We start from the raw sequence: 21,946 nt of genomic DNA, 5'->3' as shown, positions 1-21,946 counted from the left end.
ATAGATTGAAAGAGTTACTGTATACGATGCAGACAACACATTTTGATGGATGAAAGCTTTCTTTATTTTTTTTTATTAGTTTGTTACTTGGTCTGTTGTCCTTTTGAACCCCGCCATCTCCAACTCTCCCCCTATTTCCTCATATAGTTTAGCTTTCCTTACTGCCTCCCCAAGTTTGTCTTGCATTTCTGTTGATGACAAAATCGCTATCAATGTTTTTATTTCATCGGTGATCCACTGCTGGATGGATTTTTCATTTATGTTTTCACCGTTTTCACTCATCCTCTTGGTTGACGGTGGGAAAAAAAATGGCGGCGAAAATTTCTGTTTCTGGTGTGGTAGCTCCGCCCATAACCTCGGGACGAACCCGACGTCACCGGTTCTTGTTTCTGGCCCACCTAAAAGCTGGTGCTGACTTCGAACCTGTTTTTTTGAACCGGAGCCAGCTTTTTTTGTGTGGAAAACGGAAGAACTGGTTCCAGATGGATCCCGGAAGCCCGGAACCAGCACCGGCCCGGCTTTGGTGGAAAAGGGGTAAGAGAGAGCGAGAGAGAGAGAGAGAGAGAGAACGGTGATGCACACGGACATCTGTCATGTCTCTGCGCCCCAAACTGCGTTCTTCACACACTCCAAAAGTAGCCCACATCTTCGATCGCGCACAAGCTCTATCTTGAATGGTTTCTGGACATATCATTGTAGTTATCTGCACGAAATCATAGATAGAGGGCTCTCACGGAATTGTTGTTGAGGTGGACTAATTGAACGTCATTAGATCCATCCAGCTCTGGTCTGTCTCAACACCGCTGGCTGGGTGTGCCTGCTTTAGGGTGTAACGGGCACATACGGGGACAGTGGGTTGTGAGAACATAGACAGTAAAGGAAGAAACGACGGAAGAAACTACAGTGGATTGTTGATGTTGAACCAGGCTGAACTCAGTTCCAACTAATTTTACCAATTCTACACCTGCCTGCCAAACCGGATATATTAGATTACGGGTGAGTAGGGTGTCGTAAGAAGCTTGCTAGCTTTAACGTTCAATCAACTAAGGCAACGGAGGTAGGCACCCTGTTGGAACATTGGTTTGCTGTGTAAATGATCACTTGTTGCTTAAAATTCTGCGCAGCACCATAGCGCATTTGTAAAGCAGTGCAGTGCGTCTGACATATTGACTTGAATGTCAACTTAAAAAAATATATGATTACGCACTTGCATACCAACAGGTTGTTGTGCGACTAAAGTGCAGCTAAGCCACTGCTAGCTGCTTTTATCATCCACGATTAGACCGTTACATAGTTAGTGTTAGAGTGTGGTTGCGATATGATTTTTTAAACACTAAACTAACCATATGGCTCCTTTTATGTCAGCTACTAACAATGCTAACTCATTATGACTCATCAAAAAAAACCTGTAAACAAAACAGAAAGTTAGACTGCTGTCAGTAAGAAGCGAAGTTCGAGCTAGTTAATTAGCGTTAGGTAATGTTACTTTGTTATGGACACTATGTTGGTCATCACAGTGTTGTCTCGGAACTGTACGAAGTGAGGTGATTTTGTGTGTCAAATAATCTCACGTCAGCGCATGATATTCTTTCAGTCCGCAGTCATGACAGCTACTGCCCTACGCACACAAATTAACTGGTGGCGGGGTTGCCAGAGGGCTTGCGACCGGACAGGCTATCAGTACCTCCACAGGACCAACCGAACTGCTTCCAAGGAGCATGTGCAGATTCTTGTGCTTGGAGGAGGAAGCGGAGGTGTCACAATGGGTGCCCGCATGAAACGGAAAGTTGGAGCCGAGAATGTTGCTATAGTGGAGCCAAGTGAGGTAAGTTGATCGAGGGCTAAATCTGGTCTGTCCTTGCCGGCTCGAGACGGAAGATTTGCGTGTGTTGTTTGTGTCTTATCTGGACATAGGGGAATGAAAGTCAGACAGAATGATGTCGCTAAATTTACGCAAGGTGTCCATGCGGGTGTAACTTTGTGCAACGTCGTGTAAAACGAGCTCAGTTCCCGCATGACTTGAACTCGGACAACCTCGGACATGGGAGGCGGGTATTCTCTAGCAAGGAGACTACCAATTGGGTGGAAGTGTCTGTTGGAGAGTGATGTTTACCGACTGCACATAGCTGTACCCGCTAGCTACCGTTACTCAATAAGCACTTACAATGAAATGTTTTTAGATGCATTACTACCAGCCCATATGGACGTTAGTGGGTGCAGGGGCGAAAAGCGTGGAGTCATCCGGCCGGCCCACGGCGAGTGTTATCCCCTCTGGCGTGAAGTGGGTAAAATCCAGAGTGACGGAGGTTAACCCCGACACGAATTCTGTTCGGACAGACAGTGGGAAAGAGGTGGGTTACAGTTGAAAACATTATTTGGCTATTAGATGATACCTTAGTTTGGTGCCTCAAAGCTTTTTATTTAGTTCTGTTCGGATTTTCTGTCAACCATGTTGGCCAATCAGCAAATCCAGACCCATAATGCTTTAAATACAATGTCGTAGGCTACTGACAGAAACGCCTAACCCGTAATATATATACAATGAATTCATTTTTGTAATGTCTGATGTAACGGTAAAGGTGTTGTTAAGATTATGATGGCCGTATCTAACCATTGCAGATTTCCTACGAGTATCTCATTGTGGCCCTTGGCCTTCAACTTCACTTTGAGAAGGTAATGCTCTTTTAAACAATACAGAAAGCATCCCAATATTGTCAACAAACATGTTTTGTGATATACATATTGTTTAGACTGAAGACAGAGTTATAAATCCTTAGTGACCTGTGTAATATGTTTATTAAACTTCATACATGCACATTTATTCATTTGTGACTTGGTGACCTATGAGAAGGTAATGCTCTCTTAAACAATATAGAAAATCTACATTTCACAGAGAAATATCTGGACGGTTGTTTACTTTTTACAAGAACCCTAATCAATCTTGCAGGTGGCGTTTGCTACTTTCATATCGGTTGTGTTAAAAGTCCAAACATCAGTTATTCCTTGATTTAGACTTTGCTACTGGTATTGCATTATTGTCATATTGAACTCTTCAGATTAAAGGTCTTCCAGAAGGGTTTGAACACCCCAAGATTGGCTCCAATTACTCAGAAAAGACAGTGCAGAAGACCTGGAAAGCCCTTCAAGACTTTAAGGAGGGCAATGCTGTCTTCTCCTTCCCCAACACGCCAGTGAAGTGTGCCGGGGCGCCACAGAAGATCATGTACCTGACTGATGCATACCTGAGAAAGGTAGTGCCACCACTGGTTGCTCAAACTGTGTTTGGAATTGACTGCACAAAGTGAAAAATGTGAATGTATCATTTTAACAGAGGGGAAAAAAGAGCATGGAGGAACATCTTGATGACATATTCAAGAATAATTTGATGAAGTGACATGTTGAGCCTTTCCTTTTCTTTCAGACTGGGAAGAGGTCAAATGCGAACATTGTGTACAACACCTCTTTGCCCGTTTTGTTTGGGGTTAAGAAGTACGCAGACGCTCTCTGGGAAATCGTGAAGGCTCGAGAGCTGACTGTAAATCTCAGACACAACCTCATCGAAGTCAGGGCCGATAAGCAGGAAGCCGTGTTTGAGAACCTGGACAAACCTGGAGAGACAAAAGTTTTCAAGGTCCTTCACTTATTATGATGATGTAAAAGGAAGTCTGTCCTTTTTTTTAGATGCACTTTGTTTATGAACAATGCTAGTAAAAATTCAGTAAAAATAAAACGATCCAGCGATTTTCCATGAAATCTAAAAACCCATAATAGAGACTATACTAACCTTTAGCTGTGCTGTGTGTTCCTGGGTGTGTCCCCAGTATGAGATGCTGCACGTGACTCCCCCGATGGGCCCCCCTGACGTCCTGAAGGGCTCTCCGCTGGCCGACGAGGCCGGCTGGCTCAACCTCAATAAAGAGACGCTTCAGCACAATGTCTACCCCAATGTGTTTGGAATCGGAGACTGCACCAATCTGCCAACTTCAAAAACAGGAGCGGCTGTGGGTGAGAGAACTTTTTAGAATTACAAAGAGATGTAAAATGACCAACTCTCAATCAGGAAAATCAGTTTTTCATTCAAGTTGCATTACGGACTGTGACACTAGATATGAGTGTATTTTTATATGTTTGATTTATTATTAGTTTATTAATGTAAGTAATATTAATGTTTATTAATTACGTTTTTTTAATTCAATAAACAGTGAATTGAAAAAGAGATTCACAAACTAAAAACAAGTGTCTAATTGGAAGCCTAATAATCCCTAGGTGGAGGGGAATAATCCCATTGCTCCCCTGTGCAGCCGGCCTTTAAGGTGCTCTAATTGGCAGCATTATCTCTTAAGACATGAAAACTGACGGGCAGGATTTTGAAGCAGTGGGATTGAATGACAGATGCACAGATCATGGGTAGTGTCTGTCATTTTACACGCTTCATCAGTTCATCTAAAGAAGCGATGCTTGTTATTTCTAGTGAAACCAGGGAGGTTAGCTGTGTAGAGATGGAAAGGTCCAGTTTGAGGCTCTTGACGTGTTTGATCTGTTTTTGCAGCTGCCCAGTCTGGTGTGCTTGACAGAACTATCACCAGAATAATGGAGAAGAGACAGCCTGATAAAAAGGTTAGATGAAATTGGTATTGATATGAAATTGATAAAATGTCACTTTTGAACTCCCAGGATATAGCACACATTTCCAATCAATGCCACTAGGGGGCAGTAAAATCTCAAAGAAGTAATTTTTTAAAGTGTGAAAAAATGTTTTACCATAAAGAATGTTTTATTTAGCTGTTATAAAAATGCAATTCCAAAGGAGCAATTAAAAGACATTTAATTTCAACATTCTGTTGATTTGCTTCTTTTATTTATTTTTTGCTTCTTTTTACACTGTTGGATAGGGTCTCTGTCCTTGCTTACTGCCCTTCAGGTTCACTCCATTGACATCTTATGTCTGATGCAACTCCTCCATCTTCTATCTGTGTTGTGTTTGTAGTATGATGGCTACACCTCGTGCCCTCTTGTAACCAGCTACAACACAGTCATCCTGGCTGAGTTTGACTACAATGGGCAGCCTCTGGAGACCTTCCCACTGGACCAAAGTAAGGAACGGAGGATCATGTACTACATGAAGGCGGACGTCATGCCTCACCTGTACTGGCACGGCATGCTCAGGTGAGTACGGAGAGGGGTTCAGTAGTAATATTGGGGGATTAACTTCATTAAACTTCATTAATCTTCATGACGGATGTTATAGGAAACATTTTAAGGGAGGGGTTGTAAGAATGTGATATGTACTGGGGCTGTGCAATCAATCAGATTTCAATTACGATTATGGCTTCCAACGATTATGAAAAGAACATAAGATAAAAGATCTAAATTCTTAATGGACTTAATGTGTATTTCCATCATGCCACATGGAGCTCACGGAGGGCACCATCACCTGATCATGAATGTGTTCTGTTCTCTTCCAGGGGTCTGTGGGGTGGACCAGGACCATATCGCACTCTCATGCACTTGGGAATGAAGTAGTTTACCAGAGACCCAGCGAGAGATTTTATACTCTGACACTGAAAACTATTTTTACCTTCCTAATATATAAGAGCTTAACAAACCAAATACATTCACTTTAGCCATTGAGCCCCTTATGTGCCATGGTTCTGCTTAAGGTTCCTTCCTGATTAACAGGGAGGTTTTTATTGCCCCTCTCGCCATTGTGCTTGCTCTAAGGGGGTCCAGGCACTGGGCTCTGTAAAGCGCCTTGAGACAATTTGATGGTTTTGGCGCTATATGAATATAATTGAATTTAATTGAACTGAACTAAAGGATGCTTAATGGACAGTCGCACAGAAGGACACACTAAAGGAGGCTTAAAGGACAGTCACTCTGAAAGATGCTTAAAGGACAGTCGCACAGAAGGACACACTAAAGGAGGCTTAAAGGACAGTCACTCTGAAAGATGCTTAAAGGACAGTCACACTGAAAGATGCTTAAAGGACAGTCGCACTGAAGGACACACTAAAGGATGCTTACAGGACAGTCACACTGATCCTCGCCAGTCCCACCTTTCTTGATGGCCAGTCGTTGTGCTTTAACTATTTGTTTTTGAAAGTCATGTTTTGGGACACAAAATGTTCTTCAAGTGTGAGAGAAAATCACCCACATTTACATTTACATAACAACATTTACACAGATTAGGCATGTGATCGTTCCTACTCATATTTAAGCGAAATGTGTCATCTGGCCTTCCAAAACTAGTGACACTCAACATCTTTATCATGATAGCTTTTTGATTAAAAAACAAGCAAACACATCATGTCTGTTACTCAAGTGTATGTTGATATGTGCCTTAGCTTCAGTTCCCATGTTAGTAGTAATTTCATTTCAATAACATTTTTGCTCAAGGTCTGATTTGAATAAAGAGTTTGCATTGAGCTTTGGGGTTGTGAGAACATAGACAGTAAAGGAAACGACGCGAATTGTTGATGTTGAACCAGGTTGAACCCGCTTGTTAAAGCGGATATATTAGACTACTGGTGAGTAGGGTGTCGTAAAAAGGTTGTGTGGTAATTTTTGTGTATTTGGTGAACATGTATTCACTAATGGAAGTATGAATAGCCTCGCTCAAAATGCCTGACAAATAATACCAAACAGGCTGACTGCTGAGAGACGGACAGCCAGGTTGTATAGAAGATTAATTGACTTCGCCACAATTATCCCAGGAAATGGTGCCAAAGAGTGGTGATAAACACGGCACAAGTTTTGATTGAGTGAAAGTTAGGGAACGGGGTTAGTTCCAATTGGCCGACAACCAAATAAGAAAGAGGGAGGAACTCCGTTCCTTTAAAAAGACTGACCAGTCATTCCCATTATTATTACCCTTCGACCGTGTTGTATTGTGCCTTAATGACTGCAATAAACTTCAGATCTACACATTTAGCCTCTTGGGTGTGTAATTGTGAGAGAGTGGCTGGTTTTCGCCGCGACACTTGCTAGCTTTTACGTTCAATCAACGGAGGTAGGCACCCTGTTGGGACATTGGTTTACTGTAAATGATCACTTGTTGCATAGCGCGTTTGTACCGCAGTGCAGTGCATCTGACATATTGACTTGAGCGTCAATTAAAATAAAATATGATTACGCACTTGCATAACAACAGGTTATGACATCCATCTGAGTGCAAGTTACCAAAGTGCAACTAAGCCACTGCTAGCTGCTTATATCATCCACGATTAGACCGTTAAATTGATAGTGCAATAGTGTGGCTGCGATATGATTTTTTAAACACTAAACTAACCATAAGGCTCATTGATGTCAGCTGCTAACAATGCTAACTCATTATGACTCATCAGAAGAGGCTAAAGAACTCTGTAAACAAGACCTCGGGGAAAGTTAGACTGCTATCAGTAAGAAGCGAACTTCGAGCAAGTTAATTAGCGTTAGGTAATGTTACTTTGTTAATTATTATGGACATTGGTCATCACAGTGCTGCCTTGGAACTGTACGAAGTGAGGTGATTTGATTTTGTTTGTCAAATAATCGCATGATATTCTTTCAGTCCGCACAGTCATGACAGCGACTGCCCTACGGGCACAAATTAACTGGTGGCGGGGTTGTCAGAGGGCTTACGACCGGACAGGCTACCAGTACTTCCACACGACCAACCAAACTGCTTCCAAGGAGCATGTGAAGATTCTTGTGCTTGGAGGAGGAAGTGGAGGTGTCGCAATGGGTGCCCGCATGAAACGGAAAGTTGGAGCCGAGAATGTTGCTATAGTGGAGCCAAGTGAGGTAAGTTGAACGAGGGCTAAACCTTGTCTGCCCTTGCCGTCTCGAGACGGAAGATTTGGGTGTGTTGTTTGTGTCTTATCTGGACATAGAGTAATGAAGGGGCGGCAAAACGATGTCGGTAAATATACGCAAGGTTCAAGTGATTAGTGGTCATGCAATTGTAACTTGCGTTGTGAAAACAAGCTCAGTTCTACATCAGACTTGAACTTGGACAACCTCAGACATGGGAGGCGATCATGCTAGCAAGCAGACTACCAATTGGGTGCAAGCGTCTGTAGGAGAGCGAAGTTTACTCACTGCACATAGCTGTACCCGCTGGCTACCGTTACTCAATAAGCACTTACAATGAAATGTTTTTAGATGCATTACTACCAGCCCATATGGACGTTAGTGGGTGCAGGGGCGAAAAGCGTGGAGTCATCCGGCCGGCCCACGGCGAGTGTTATCCCCTCTGGCGTGAAGTGGGTAAAATCCAGAGTGACGGAGGTTAACCCCGACACGAATTCTGTTCGGACAGACAGTGGGAAAGAGGTGGGTTACAGTTGAAAACATTATTTGGATCAGATGATACCTTAGTTTGGTGCCTTCAAAGCTTTTTATTTTGTTCTGTTCGGATTTTCTGTCAACCATGTTGGCCAATCAGCAAATCCAGACCCTATTTAACTCATAATGCTTTAAATAGAATGTCGTAGGCTACTGCTAGAAAAGCCTAACCGCTGATATCTACAATTAATTCATTTTTGTAATGTCTGATGTAACGGTAAAGGTGTTGTTGAGATTATGATGGCCGTATCTAACCATTGCAGATTTCCTACAAGTATCTCATTGTGGCCCTTGGCCTTCAACTTCACTTTGAGAAGGTAATGCTCTTTTAAACAATACAGAAAGCATCCAAGATCTTCAACAAACATCTTTTGTGATATACATATTGATATCCTTAGTGACATGTGTAATATGTTTATTAAACTTCATACATGCACATTTATCCATTTGTGACTTGGTGACCTATTACCTTCTCATGCTCTCTTAAACAATATAGAAAATCTACATTTCACAGAGAAATATCTGGACGGTTGTTTACTTTTTACAAGAAACCTAATAAATCTTGCAGGTGGCGTTTGCTACTTATATATTGGTTGTGTTAAAAGTCCAAACATCAGTTATTTCTTGATTCAGACTTTGCTACTGGTATTGCATTATTGTAATATTGAACTCTTTAGATTAAAGGTCTTCCAGAAGGGTTTGAACACCCCAAGATTGGCTCCAATTACTCAGTAAAGACAGTGCAGAAGACCTGGAAAGCCCTTCAAGACTTTAAGGAGGGCAATGCTGTCTTCTCCTTCCCCAACACACCAGTGAAGTGTCCTGGAGCTCCACAGAAGATCATGTACCTGACTGATGCATTCCTGAGAAAGGTAGTGCCACTACGGTTTGCTCAAACTGTGTTTGGAATTGACTGCACAAAGTGAAAGTTTGCACACAGAGGGTTAAAAGAGCACAAATGAGGAACATCTTGATGACATTTTTAGGAATAATGTAATGAAGTGACATGTTGAGCCTTTCCTTTTCTTTCAGACTGGGAAGAGGTCAAATGCAAACATTGTGTACAACACCTCTTTGCCCGTTTTGTTTGGGGTTAAGAAGTACGCAGACTCTCTCTGGGAAGTCGTGAAGGCTCGAGACCTGACTGTAAATCTCAGACACAACCTCATCGAAGTCAGGGCCGATAAGCAGGAAGCCGTGTTTGAGAACCTGGACAAACCTGGAGAGACAAACGTTTTCAAGGTCCTTCTCTTATTATGATGATGCAAAAGGAAGTCTGTCTTTTTTGATGCACTTTGTTTATGACCAATGCTAGTAAAAATGAAACGATCCAGGGATTTTCCATGAAATCTTAAAACCCATAATAGAGACTATAATAACCTTTAGCTGTGCTGTGTGTCCCCAGTATGAGATGCTGCACGTGACTCCCCCGATGGGTCCCCCTGACGTCCTGAAGGGCTCTCCGCTGGCCGACGAGGCCGGCTGGCTCAACCTCAATAAGGAGACGCTTCAGCACAATGTCTACCCCAATGTGTTTGGAATCGGAGACTGCACCAATCTGCCAACTCCAAAAACAGCAGCGGCTGTGGGTGAGTGAACCAGGGTAAATGATAGCAGAGGGGGTTTCACTCTGATTAGTGCTTACTCTTGCCACAAGTGGGCTTGAGATCTATCAGGAAAATCAGTTTTTCATTCAAGTTGCATTACGGACTGTGACACTAGATATTAGTGTATTGTTATATGTTTGAGTTATTATTAATTAAATTCATTTAATGGAAATTAAGTGAATGGAAAAAGAGAACCCGAGATAGACACTTGTTTTTAGTTTATTTGGAAGCCTAATAATCCCATTGCTCCCCTGTGCAGCCGGCCTTTAAGGTGTTCTAATTGGCAGCATTATCTCTTAAGACATAAAAACTGATGGGCAGGGTTTTGAAGCAGTGGGATTGAATGAGAGATGCACAGATCATGGGTAGTGTCTGTCATTTTACACGCTTCATCAGTTCATCTAAAGAAGCGATGCTTGTCATTTCTAGTGAAACCAGGGAGGTTAGCTGTGTAGAGATGGAAAGGTCCAGTTTGAGGCTCTTGACGTGTTTGATCTGTTTTTGCAGCTGCCCAGTCTGGTGTGCTTGACAGAAATATCACCAGAATAATGAAGAAGAGCCAGCCTGATAAAACGGTTAGATGAAATTGGTATTGATATGACATTGATAAAATGTCACTTTTGAACACCCAGGATATAGCACACATTTCCAATCAACTCCACTAGGGGGCAGTAAAACCTTTTTTAAAGTGCGAAAACAAAATTTAGCTGTTATAAAAATGCAATTTCAAATGAGCAATCAAGACATTTTATTTCAACATTCTGTTGATTTGCTTCTATTTACACTGTTGGATATGGTCTCTGCTGTTGCTTACTGCACTTCAGGACATCATATGTCTGATGCATCTCTTCTATCTTCTATCTGTGTTGTGTTTGTAGTATGATGGCTACACCTCGTGCCCTCTTGTAACCAGCTACAACACAGTCATCCTGGCTGAGTTTGACTACAATGGGCAGCCTCTGGAGACCTTCCCCCTGGACCAGAGTAAGGAACGGAGGATCATGTACTACATGAAGGCGGACGTCATGCCTCACCTGTACTGGCACGGCCTGCTCAGGTGAGTACGGAGAGGGGTTCAGTAGTAATATTGGGGGATTAACTTCATTAATCTTCATGATGGATGTTATAGGAAACATTTTATGGGAGGGGTTGTATGAATGTGATATGTACTGGGGCTGTGCAATCAATCAGATTTCAATTACGATTATGGCTTCCAACGATTATGAAAAGAACATAACGAGATAAAAGATGAATGTGCCGATTCTCAATGGACTTATTGTGTATTTCCATCATGCCACATGGAGATCACGGAGGGCACCATCACCTGATCATGAATGTGTTCTGTTCTCTTCCAGGGGTCTGTGGGGTGGACCAGGACCATATCGCACCCTCATGCACTTGGGAATGAAGTAGTTTGCCAGAGACCCAGCGAGAGATTTTATACTCTGAAAACTAAGGTCTCTTTTTACCTTCCTAATATATAAGAGCTTAACAAACCAAATACATTCACTTGAGCCATTGAACACATGGCTGGATACATATAATTTTTTGCCTCTGATTGTGTGTTAATATGTGCTAACAAACATTTTCACTGTGATTGTATATGGCTACATGGTGAGCAGCCAAATCAGACCTTGCAACTTCATTATGAGGGTATAGTTAGTGATGGTCAGTGATTCTGGGAGATGTGGTGGTGGTGGCTGGGTCACATGATGATTAAAGGACAGCCACACTGAAGGACACACTAAGGGATGCTTAAAGGACAATCACACTGAACAACACTAAAGGATGTTTAAAGGACAATCACACTGAACGACACTAAAGGATGTTTAAAGGACAATCACACTGAACGACACTAAAGAATGTTTAAAGGACAATCACACTGAACGACACTAAAGAATGTTTAAAGGCCAATCACACTGAACGACACTAAAGAATGTTTAAAGGACAATCACACTGATCCTCCCCAGTCCCACCTTTCTTGACTTCCTGCTGACCGTTGTACTTGAATCTTGTTCTGATATTTTGTTCAAATAGTTGGATTGATGGCCAGTCGTTGTGCTTGCTTTAACTGTTTTTTTTACAAAATGCTCTTCAAGTGTTAAAGAAAATCACTCACATTTACATTTACATAACAACATTTACACAGATTTCTTAAAAAAAGCAAACTGCTTTACTACTTGACCCTGCGCTCCAATCACAGCTCTGCCAACTGTGAAATCCCACACTTTCATCGTTTGTCGAGGATTGGAGAGACTGTGGACGGAAGGCCTGTCTACAGACCTACAGAAGTCTTCTTCCTGTTCGAAACGCCACCCTTTTATCTTCCTCTTCGTGAAGAAGTCGGGAGTGATATTCCAAAGTCTGAGTTTGTTTGTTTGTTTGTTTGTTTGTTTGTTTTTTCATTTCAGTCAAAGGGGGGTCTGTCATGAAAGGTTTGGGGGCCACTGCTCATGAACAGAAACAAAGCTGAGATGGGCTGTCACCAAGATAAGAGCCCCTCTGTCCTACTGCAGTCAGGGTACACATATGCCAGCAGATTCACATCACTTTGTTTAGTTCATCACTGGCTATGACCTCTGGTTCACACTTATGAAACAGTACACTCAAATGCTTAGGAAGTTGTTCAAGTGTTGGGTGTCCAGTATGCCATTAACACCCTGTCCGGTGGAGTCCTATCCTATGGCATTGACACACACAATGAGCATGTCTGCTCAGCAAATGGTTTGGTCACTGTAGAAGTGAAACTGCTTGGGAAATAGCCTCAATTAGGCATGTGATTGTTCCTACTCGTATTTAAGCAGAATTCCCTCAGTCATCTGGCCTTCCAAGACTAGTGACACTCAACATCTTTATCATGATAGCTTTTTGATTAAAAAACAAACAAACACATACCTGTTGCTCAAGTGTATGTTGATATGTGCTGATATGATGATATGATTCGTTTCCAATGTTAGTTGTCATTTAATTTTAATAAAATTTTTGCTCAGGGTCTGATATTTGAATAAAGAGTTTGCAATGAGCTCTGGGATTTAGTCGACCTCGGTGTTAAGTAATCTTTGCCTAAAACTACAGGTGTGTTGGTCTCTTTCAGAGGTTAGTAACTACCCAAATATATCAGCTGTGAGGTCAAGCATTACATTTACTATGGGTGGATTACATCTGCATAGCTGCAAAACTGTTTTTGTTCAAGGCAAGCTTGAATTGGGTACATTTGATGACATTAAATTGATGGTGGGGCAGTTAACGCTCTTCGCTATGTGTGCCGAACATGAACGAAGACCAGTAAGTAAACAACTCTTGCTAGTTTACACAAAACTGCGCCTGCGCAGATGGTTCAGCCATCCGGGTTCTTTTCAGGAATCTTGGAGAGGAGGCGGGAAATGGCGTCCCAAGTAGCTGTCGTGTAGCAGTAGATTTGAGTCGAAATTCACAACCCGGTAAACCAAGCTGACGCCGAGCAGAAGAGGGTCGCCACCATTGTGGCTTCAAGCACGACGACTTCAGCTACAAGTTAACCCCATTCCGGGCATGTAAGCGCTGGAACGTAAGTATGTTGCGAAATGTAGCAAGCTACAATGCTATCATGTTGCCAAAGAAATAGCCGTAACCCTACGCCACGGTCGTAGTGTACAATCTCCCGTATACTAGCATAGGTATGTCCTATGAGAACATGTATTTGGCTAGGTAGCTAGCTGCTGCGTCCAAGTATGTTTGCGTCTTTTCTACAGAGTGATGCGTGGCAGACTTGTAAGTTAATTTTACACGCACAAATTATTTTAATAAACTGCTGAATATTGTATCTAGTAAGAAAATGTTGCCTGTGTTGCTAGCTGAGAAAATTGTTCGACGCGACGATTTCCCAGCTCCGCCTATGAACGATGCCAATGCTAACCAACATTAGCATGTAAATATTGTCACTCGGTCTAGCTACCTAGCTAATTAATCCTAAATGGGATGTGTCAGAGAAGCAACCGAATTTCTACGATATAGGAGTGCATGGACAATACAATGGAGCCAGGCTTCACTGCCACAATTGGCTTGGTAATTTGCGAATTAATTTAAGTGATCAATGTTTAGCCTTAGCAAGCAAGCATTGGTAGCTAACTGACGTTACTGGATTATAGCTAGCTCGAACAGTAAGTTATCAGTTCGTTTACGTTAGCCTGCCTTGTTAATTTCATGTATGGCAAGGCGGGTGATAATGCTAGCTAACAAAGCCAGCCTTCAGCAGCGTATTGAGAGCGTCATGGTGTTGTTTAGTTGTTGAAACATCGTGTAAGAACGCTGGTGCATCAACAGGCCAGATTTACTTTCTCCTGCCGGGGCCAAGAGTTTAGACGTTCGCCGAATCCAAGTTCCATGCTTTACCCCGCCCACTTCTAGATATGTCTACTAACAGAAGCAATTAGACTACTCTGGTAGCGAACTGTCTTGCTGTGTTCTTTTAAACACACATCTTAATCTGTAAGAGTATACGTTAAATTGCTGGCATAACATGGGTTGTATTGGACTAAACATATTGAATGGGATTTTATTAGCCCTTTAGAGGGCCGCCTTAAGAGAACCGACATTGGAGTTTAAAAAAAAAAAAAAAAAAAAGCGGGAAGGCGTTAGTAAATATGAAAGTGAAAAAAATGTGTCATTTTGAGTGGAAAGATTTTCACCTGTTCATTGGAGCGTTCTATCTCTGTTTTGATCTGGTAGTAAGTGGAAATTGTTGTGCTAATACAACCTGAAACAAGATTATCTTTTTCTGAACACTTATATAATTCACATCTAATCAAATATAATTCGGTTACTGTAATTGCTTATAAAAAAATGTGTGACTCACTGTAATGCCATACTCTGGTTGCTGACATGCAAGTAAGCTGTGTCTCTACTCCTCCGCTAGTCTTTCATGTGACGACTGGGACGATGAGGCTGAGAGTACGCAAGGCGTCTCAGCAGCCCACCCCACCCCCACCCCCACCTACACGCAGCTCCCAGGCCAAGAGAAAGCACTCCGAGGTCGACCGCAGCATCGCCCCCGCCACCGCCGTAGCCAGGATGCAGAAAAATGAGACCGGCCTATTCTCCACCATCAAGCGATTCATCAGAGGAAATGCTGTCAAGGTACGTTACCGGAACATGCTGTGGTGCGTGTGATGCGGAAGGGACCGTATGGTGCACATGTTACGCGTTCTCTGCAGTGGCTGGACAAAGGATCAGTTTGCGGTCTCATTTTGACTGTCCTATGGCAGCCAGAAGTGCTTCATGAGATTCAACATTGTTGTCATCGTTCAGAGTACTGGTACAAGGTCAGCGGAATGCAGTAACGAGTTAAATGTTTCACTTTTTATTTAAACTTTGAACTTGGCAACCCTTGGTTAGGTGGATCAGTGCACTCCGGCGAAGAGGAGTCGGATGGACAGCGATGTGGACAGCAATCTGATCACCTCGACTCCAACCGCTGGCGGCAAAGCAGACCCCAGAACCCGCCGGAAAAACCCTGCCAATGGAGGTGAGCCACCCTGCTGCCTCACAGAAACTCACATGTTCACACGCTTGCAACACTCGTGTGTTCACACACACGCACGCCTGCCACTCTCACGTGTTCACACACAATTGCAAGACATGGAACAAACATCCGGTCCTTGACTATTAGACACACATTGATGTAGAACCTCCATATGCAGTTCAACTACTAAAGGAAGAGCCAAGCCTCAGGCCTGTGGTTGGAACAGGCGAACAGCACGCCAGTGTGAGCTGCCTGCCATGTTCGCAGATCTCAGCTGACTGAAGGTGCCAGACTGATGTGCATCTGTTTTCCCCCCACAGACACAGTGACGCGTGATGGTAAGCCTGCAAAGCCCAACGGAAAGCTGACTGTCCAGGTGGATGACATCCCCTGCAGCCCCCCGCGCACCACCCTCCTGGGCACCATCTTCTCCCCCGTCTTCAACTTCTTCTCTCCGACAAGCAAAAATGGTGAGGCACGAGCTCTAGTGGAAAAACCACGGCCTGGTCTCGCTGTGGTGCAAAGATTAATATAACTTGTGTGTGTGTCGCTGTCCATCTGTGCCCCCCTGCAGCCTCTGCGGGGTCGGACTCCGCCGGGCAGGCCATGGAGGCGGAGGAGATTGTGAAGCTGGAAATAGAGCCCCTGGAGGAAACCCCTAGCAGCACCCCCACACCCACCCCCACCTCCACCTCTGCCAGCGAGAGTCGGGGTGTCTGCCTTTACCCCACTGCCCAGGTGCCGGTCCTGCCCCTGCCCCTGCCCCTGCCCTTGCCCGACTCCACCGTGGAGGAGGGTGAGATCGTCACTGAGGCTGACATGCCCCCCCTTACAGGTACACACACACACACACACACAGGTACACTGGTGACACAAATTGACATATCAGTTTAAAACACAAATTGCTAGTGAGTTGGTCAATTAAAATGAATATTTCATCGACTTGTGACTGATTTGTTTTCTTCATAGTCTGTGATGTTTTTATTTTGATGTCGCATCAGAATAAGAAATGCCATTTTGGCCTTACTGTAGATTGTGAACTAATTATTGATTAAAACACTATATGTTTTTAATCACAAACTATTTTTAATTGTATGAAGTGCCAGTAGTGCCACAGCACCTAAACTGACCAACTGATGACCTAAAAGCTGCTTGATATCGTGTTACTTTGTGGGCTTTTATGAATTTGTGTGTGTGTGTCGGCCTGTGCAGTGGTGGGGTCAACAGACAGCAACTACCCTACAGCCCCTCCCTCCCCTCCCCCCGAGGGAACGTATGAAGAGGACTGGGAGGTGTTTGACCCGTGAGTGTACACACACACACACACACACACACACACCCACATACTCCTTCTCCATCTCGGTGCACACACTCACAGGTGCGTCCTCTGTGTCCAGGTATTTCTTCATCAAGCACGTGCCTCCGCTGACCGAGGAGCAGCTGACCCGTAAGCCTGCCCTTCCGCTGAAGACCCGCAGCACGCCAGAGTTCTCCCTCGTCCTCGACCTGGTGCGGACACACACACACACCCTACTGTCACACACACATATGAAGTGTGTGTTGTGTCCTTAGGTTGAAGTGTGTGTTCTGTTGTGAAGCCTGTGTTGTGTTCCTGCAGGATGAGACGTTGGTTCACTGCAGCCTAAACGAGCTAGAGGATGCAGCCCTCACCTTTCCCGTGCTCTTCCAGGATGTCATCTACCAGGTGTGGCACACACTTTAAAACCCTCGCGTCACGCTCACCATCGGCCACGGGAGAGGCTGGCAGGTTGATAGAGAGTAACTGATTGCACCTGTATTGATTCCCACCTCCAGTCTCTTGAGTTGGGGTTGATCTAGATCAATCAATCAATCAATTTGTTTATTTGATCAAGAGGGACCGTGTACATTCATGAACATTAAGATGTAAATGCACCCAATTATAGCCAAAAGGCTAGTTTCCATTGGCAGTCCCCCTGCCAGAGTGAAAAAGGCTATACAACCTAAAAAAATGCATTAACATATATATCAAACATAAATCAAAAATAAGATAAATAAAATTAAATCCCAATATACAATGCTTGTATATTGCATTTACCCACTAATGATCACAATGGGATCATATGTTGGATGGTTGAATTGAGCCTCTGGTTTTTCATCATTACATGCTTTAAATGTCATGTGTTCCTCAGGTGTATGTGAGGTTAAGGCCATTCTTCAGAGAATTTCTTGAGCGCATGTCTCAGATTTATGAGGTAAGAATTATTTGGCTACTATTGGTTCTACTACTATTCTACCCAGCAAAAAATGTCCCCCCCAGTACAGTTAATATTAATATTGTGTGTGTGATTATCTCAGATCATCCTCTTCACGGCGTCGAAGAAGGTGTACGCTGATAAGTTGCTGAATATCCTTGACTCCAAGAAACAGCTGGTCAGGTAAAAGGAGTGCACTCATACTAGACCGTTTCCTTATTTTATCACTGACATGAGAGTGGCTGCTTGTGCTGTCAATCAAAGGTCATTTCCACAAAATGACACAAGCTCCCTCTCCTCTCTTGTTTCCTTATTGTATCACTGACACTGAACAAGTATACATGTTCACACCCCCTTTCTCGCTCACCCTTGCCATTTTCAGAGTCTGACACAGAAATCATTGAAAAATTACAGCGATGAAAAATTAACCCTGAAGAAAATAATATTAATAACAATAACATAACAATACGACTGCTTGTGCTGTCCAAGGTCATGTCCACATAATGACACAAGCTCCCTCTCCTCTCCTGTGCGCCGGCCGGCCGCAGGCATAGGTTGTTCCGGGAGCACTGCGTGTGTGTCCAGGGAAACTACATTAAAGACCTCAACATCCTTGGGAGGGACCTGTCCAAGACGGTCATCATAGATAACTCGCCACAAGCCTTCGCCTACCAGGTGAGTCACACTAGGAGACTCCGTGCCCCGCATCCTCAACTGTGACACCATGCGATGCCAGTCTGACTGGGAATTGTTCTCTCTGTGTGTGTGTGTGTGTGTGTGTGTGTGTGTGTGTGTGTGTGTGTGTGTGTGTGTGTGTGTGTGTGTGTGTGTGTGTGTGTGTGTGTGTGTGTGTGTGTGTGTGTGTGCACAGCTGTCCAACGGAATTCCCATCGAGAGCTGGTTTATGGACCGGAATGACAACGAGCTTCTGAAGCTGGTTCCATTCCTGGAAAAGCTTGTAGAAATGGTATGATATGTGTGTGCATGCGCACGTGCGTCTGTGTCCGTGTATACACACCTGTATGTATGTATGTATGTATGTATGTATGTACGTGTGTGTACACGTGTGTGTCTTTATGTGAGATGCTATTAGAAGAGGTTGATGTGGTCCCTGTTGTTCACTGGACACAGAACCATTGCATTGATACTAGCATATTCCCATATGTTAGGTGGCATAGTACAAGCTACATCAGGGTTAAAGGTGAAGTCCCCACGAAAGCACTTGTCTCATGTTAATCCACTCCATCCTCTCTGTGTGGCAGAATGAGGATGTCCGACCTCATATCCGGGAGCGGTTCCGTCTGCACGACCTGCTGCCTCGTGACTGAACCGGGCCGCCGCGGGCCTCACTGGACCACACACACCCATCCCCTGGAGGAGGTCCTGCGGAGGAGGTGGAGGTATCCAACGATCAACTTCTGAAGAATCTGTAAGAATCAGTGATGGACTTACACTCAAGGCTTTGCCTTATGGTCAAACTTTTTATGTGAGGAAGAGACTCATGTTTTACAGCAATGTCTATACATGTATACACCTTTTTATACGAGTGGGAGGAACAGGAACCCTTTGGTTGACTTGGATATAGCGCCTGGGACGCTCGGACTTCTGGGAAATGAAGTCCTCGCCTGAATGGACAGGATGTCGGAGATTTTTCACTCTGTCTTGGTGCTTGGACTCTACGTTCTCAACAGCCACAGATTCCTTCAACAGGAATGGCCAGTCAAGTATACATATAGGAAACACCTAGTTCTACATATTCTGTGACATGTATATATGACATGTATATATTTTCTCCTGTGCATTTTTGCAAATCTCTTCTGCCCATTATACCATCATGCATTCCTCTAAGGTGAAACAAAACAAAGCTGAGAACGTCATACTTCACGTTGACTCCATAGGTTTTTACTGGTGGTTGTTTATAGATGTAATTCAGAACTGTTACTTTGCTTTCAAGTTTTAAAAAACTTTTAGTCTGTCTTTAAAAAAAAACTTTTTAAAAAAGTAATGAAATTCGTGTATCATACATAGGCCTACACAACCTACAAGTAAAACTGATTGTCAGAAAGGTTTTTAAAAAAAGAATCATGATTTTATTGTGCTTGTGACTCAGCCATGGTGATTGCTTAATATCTGCCCCTTCAACAAGAATACAGACTTTTTCATTGCTTCAGAGATGTTGAGCTTTGCTGATCTGTAATGACCTATTTTATTATGTTAAAACTGTCTTGCCTGTCTTTACTAAAAGAGAGAGAAGTGGAATGTTGGTTTGGCCGTGTACAAAAGAAAGCCGTGTTTGTGAGCGGGGCCAAAGGTGATGGTTCTGCAGCACCAGCGTTGCATCAGGCGTGGCCCTTCCACTCCGTCCCTCTGCATGTCCATCCTGCTAGTGCCAGGCGTTCACTTAGAGAACCTCCATGCCTGTGTACCGAGGGACACACATCGTTTAGTTAGCCAGCTTCTGCCTACAGACTAAGGGATTTGTGTCCTACCCTAAGTCAGCTCCTTGTCTCTTCAGCTTATACCATAATTGACATTAAAAAGACACACACACACACACACTTTCATACATTTCGTCAGCCAGTCTTTGCTGCCCTCTCCGGCGTTAGCTGTTCTCTTAGTGCTTAATTTAGTCAAACTCTCCTAGAGGAACGTGTTTGGCACGTGGGTCCAGAGGGGTGAGGGGGGTCGGAGTACCCCCTCCTGAGCGCCTCTAGTTAATGGGGGTGCTACTCCAGCTGATGGCAGCGCTGGGTGGGTGGAGAGCCGTGGTTCTGTCTTCTGCTGGGCTCCCGCACACAATCGCAGAGACGGGGTCAAAGGTCTGGAGATCGGCACAGTACAGAATGGGCAGAGAGGGGTTGCAATTAGACTTTAAAAAAAAAAAAAAAAGTGCTTTGGAGGATCAGATTGATTGTGAGGTGGCCCTGAATGGCTGTGCCCATTTTTATTCAGTGTTCTGGTCAATTTTTATGATCTTTTACTTTTCTATCCTCATCTTTGGAAGGGGGTTTTGGCCTTGACTGTTTTTACTGTGTTTTTATATTCCTTTAAATGTCATTCAACTTGAATGTAGCCCGTGGGTGGCCTGTATCCGTGGTGATTTTTTAATTTTTTTTTCATGATTCCAACATGAACACCCGCTTCTCTTCCACAGCTGTGAGAGTCTGTAGTTATTTCCCAGAAGTGTAAGACCAGGCTCTGCACCAGTGCGGGGGAGGGGGGGGGTGTGTGCTGCTGCTTCTGCATTAAATCCGTGTCCTCCATCTTGCCTCTGGAGCCCCTCTGCTCTAACTGCGCTACTGGATCTCATTGGTGCAGAGCTGGATGACCGCCCTGCCTTGGGTCAGTTGGACCTTGGACACGGCCGGATGTAAGACGTGTAGAGCAGGGGGCTCCGGGCGCTCAATCGAGAACAGCTGGACGAGCTCTTCTGTGTGGGGAGAGGGTTACTCTCGTAACTATACCATGCCACATTATACAAACACACGCTCTACCAGATATTACATACTTAACAAATTGAAGGTGTCCTCAGTACTACATTCATTTTTTAGCTTATGAGTTTCCAATTTGTTCAGGGATCACAGGAAACAGTATGGCCATGTGCGCCATGAACCATGCTGGTGGAAACCTGCCCTTTTAGGAACGATACAAAAAACTAGATGCTGTGGGTCAAGGAAAACATGTCTGCAGTCAAGTCACTGTTGTTTTAAAAGGATGCCAGTGTTTAACATTGAAGTTTTGAGCACAATATGAAATTATTTTAAGACACGTTAACTTATCAGGGTTTGCAGTAGTGTTCAAGAAACAGATATACAAACTATGCTCTAGTACAAAATACAATGTAATTAACAAATTACATGACTGCATTAAGAAGGTGCAGCCAGTCAACAGTCTAATTTTATATACCTTGATCAAGAAACATTTATTAAAATTAAATTGGAAATGTTTCTGTGATATGCTGAATTCTTGCCGGGGGGGGGGGGGGGGGTTACAATGTGTTGGTTTATTTTTCTGGATCAGTTTGCGTCCAGTGCGGGGTAACGTTAGTCCATCTTACCTCAGTGATTACCGCTGAGGAGTAGCTGTGTGAATGCATTCACCTCTGACGTGAATCCAGCATCAAGGTACATACTTACGGGGGGGGAAAAGCCCTGCTGTATATAATATAAATAATCTATGACGTCAGGTAAATCTGGTGAAAGTTTTCAGTTGGCACAGGCACGTTTCCCCTACGTCCGGAATGAAAAATAGCCTTGTTGTCATGAGGCTGGTCTGATCGC

General features: G+C 43.7%; 3 protein-coding genes across 7 annotated transcripts; all 3 read left to right on the top strand.

Moving 5' to 3' along the window:
* Window positions 1–295: 295 nt before the first annotated feature.
* LOC105892492 (sulfide:quinone oxidoreductase, mitochondrial-like) lies at window positions 296–6,425 on the top strand. Of its 3 annotated transcripts, none has more exons than XM_012818757.3 (10): window positions 296–534; window positions 1,595–1,825; window positions 2,181–2,351; window positions 2,620–2,673; window positions 3,057–3,251; window positions 3,422–3,631; window positions 3,822–4,005; window positions 4,550–4,617; window positions 4,988–5,166; window positions 5,466–6,425. In XM_012818757.3, exons 2-10 carry the CDS (start codon window positions 1,604–1,606, stop codon window positions 5,521–5,523), a joined length of 1,341 nt encoding a protein of 446 aa, XP_012674211.2. In that variant the 5' UTR covers window positions 296–534; window positions 1,595–1,603; the 3' UTR covers window positions 5,524–6,425. The 3 variants fall into 3 exon arrangements, with proteins under 3 accessions (XP_012674211.2, XP_012674210.2, XP_012674212.2); XM_012818756.3 differs by lacking the exon at window positions 296–534 and adding an exon at window positions 547–996; XM_012818758.3 differs by lacking the exon at window positions 296–534 and adding an exon at window positions 1,034–1,057.
* A 145-nt stretch (window positions 6,426–6,570) lies between these two features.
* sqor (sulfide quinone oxidoreductase) lies at window positions 6,571–12,926 on the top strand. Of its 3 annotated transcripts, XM_031564706.2 has the most exons (11): window positions 7,166–7,434; window positions 7,550–7,782; window positions 8,143–8,313; window positions 8,589–8,642; window positions 9,003–9,197; window positions 9,358–9,567; window positions 9,731–9,914; window positions 10,440–10,507; window positions 10,811–10,989; window positions 11,288–11,389; window positions 12,136–12,926. In XM_031564706.2, exons 2-10 carry the CDS (start codon window positions 7,561–7,563, stop codon window positions 11,343–11,345), a joined length of 1,341 nt encoding a protein of 446 aa, XP_031420566.1. In that variant the 5' UTR covers window positions 7,166–7,434; window positions 7,550–7,560; the 3' UTR covers window positions 11,346–11,389; window positions 12,136–12,926. The 3 variants fall into 3 exon arrangements, with proteins under 3 accessions (XP_012674215.2, XP_031420566.1, XP_012674214.2); XM_012818761.3 differs by lacking the exon at window positions 7,166–7,434 and adding an exon at window positions 6,571–7,009 and having other exon boundaries at window positions 11,288–12,926; XM_012818760.3 differs by having other exon boundaries at window positions 11,288–12,926.
* A 332-nt stretch (window positions 12,927–13,258) lies between these two features.
* ctdspl2a (CTD (carboxy-terminal domain, RNA polymerase II, polypeptide A) small phosphatase like 2a) lies at window positions 13,259–20,817 on the top strand. The gene is made up of 13 exons (XM_012818755.3): window positions 13,259–13,479; window positions 14,827–15,047; window positions 15,306–15,435; window positions 15,753–15,902; window positions 16,007–16,267; window positions 16,645–16,735; window positions 16,830–16,941; window positions 17,051–17,137; window positions 17,604–17,666; window positions 17,770–17,849; window positions 18,215–18,341; window positions 18,538–18,633; window positions 18,929–20,817. Exons 2-13 carry the CDS (start codon window positions 14,850–14,852, stop codon window positions 18,992–18,994), a joined length of 1,461 nt encoding a protein of 486 aa, XP_012674209.1. The 5' UTR covers window positions 13,259–13,479; window positions 14,827–14,849; the 3' UTR covers window positions 18,995–20,817.
* Window positions 20,818–21,946: the final 1,129 nt, after the last annotated feature.

Source organism: Clupea harengus, chromosome 3 (assembly GCF_900700415.2).
Source record: "Clupea harengus chromosome 3, Ch_v2.0.2, whole genome shotgun sequence".
Lineage (NCBI taxonomy): Eukaryota > Metazoa > Chordata > Actinopteri > Clupeiformes > Clupeidae > Clupea > Clupea harengus.
The sequence above is the reverse complement of the archived record's forward strand: the minus strand, read 5'-3'. Positions and strand labels throughout refer to the sequence as shown.

What these genes read in the sequence shown, in the direction of transcription:
- sqor (XM_012818761.3), top strand. Translation starts at nt 7,561, where the DNA reads ATGACAGCGACTGCCCTACGGGCACAAATTAACTGGTGGCGGGGTTGT. An exon ending in CTATAGTGGAGCCAAGTGAG is followed by an intron (nt 7,783 to 8,142) that starts GTAAGTTGAACG and finishes AAATGTTTTTAG; the next exon opens with ATGCATTACTACCAGCCCAT. An exon ending in GAGAGACAAACGTTTTCAAG is followed by an intron (nt 9,568 to 9,730) that starts GTCCTTCTCTTA and finishes GTGTGTCCCCAG; the next exon opens with TATGAGATGCTGCACGTGAC.
- LOC105892492 (XM_012818757.3), top strand. Translation starts at nt 1,604, where the DNA reads ATGACAGCTACTGCCCTACGCACACAAATTAACTGGTGGCGGGGTTGC. An exon ending in GAGAGACAAAAGTTTTCAAG is followed by an intron (nt 3,632 to 3,821) that starts GTCCTTCACTTA and finishes GTGTGTCCCCAG; the next exon opens with TATGAGATGCTGCACGTGAC. An exon ending in AAAAACAGGAGCGGCTGTGG is followed by an intron (nt 4,006 to 4,549) that starts GTGAGAGAACTT and finishes CTGTTTTTGCAG; the next exon opens with CTGCCCAGTCTGGTGTGCTT.
- ctdspl2a (XM_012818755.3), top strand. Translation starts at nt 14,850, where the DNA reads ATGAGGCTGAGAGTACGCAAGGCGTCTCAGCAGCCCACCCCACCCCCA. An exon ending in CTCTCCGACAAGCAAAAATG is followed by an intron (nt 15,903 to 16,006) that starts GTGAGGCACGAG and finishes GCCCCCCTGCAG; the next exon opens with CCTCTGCGGGGTCGGACTCC. An exon ending in TCTCCCTCGTCCTCGACCTG is followed by an intron (nt 16,942 to 17,050) that starts GTGCGGACACAC and finishes GTGTTCCTGCAG; the next exon opens with GATGAGACGTTGGTTCACTG.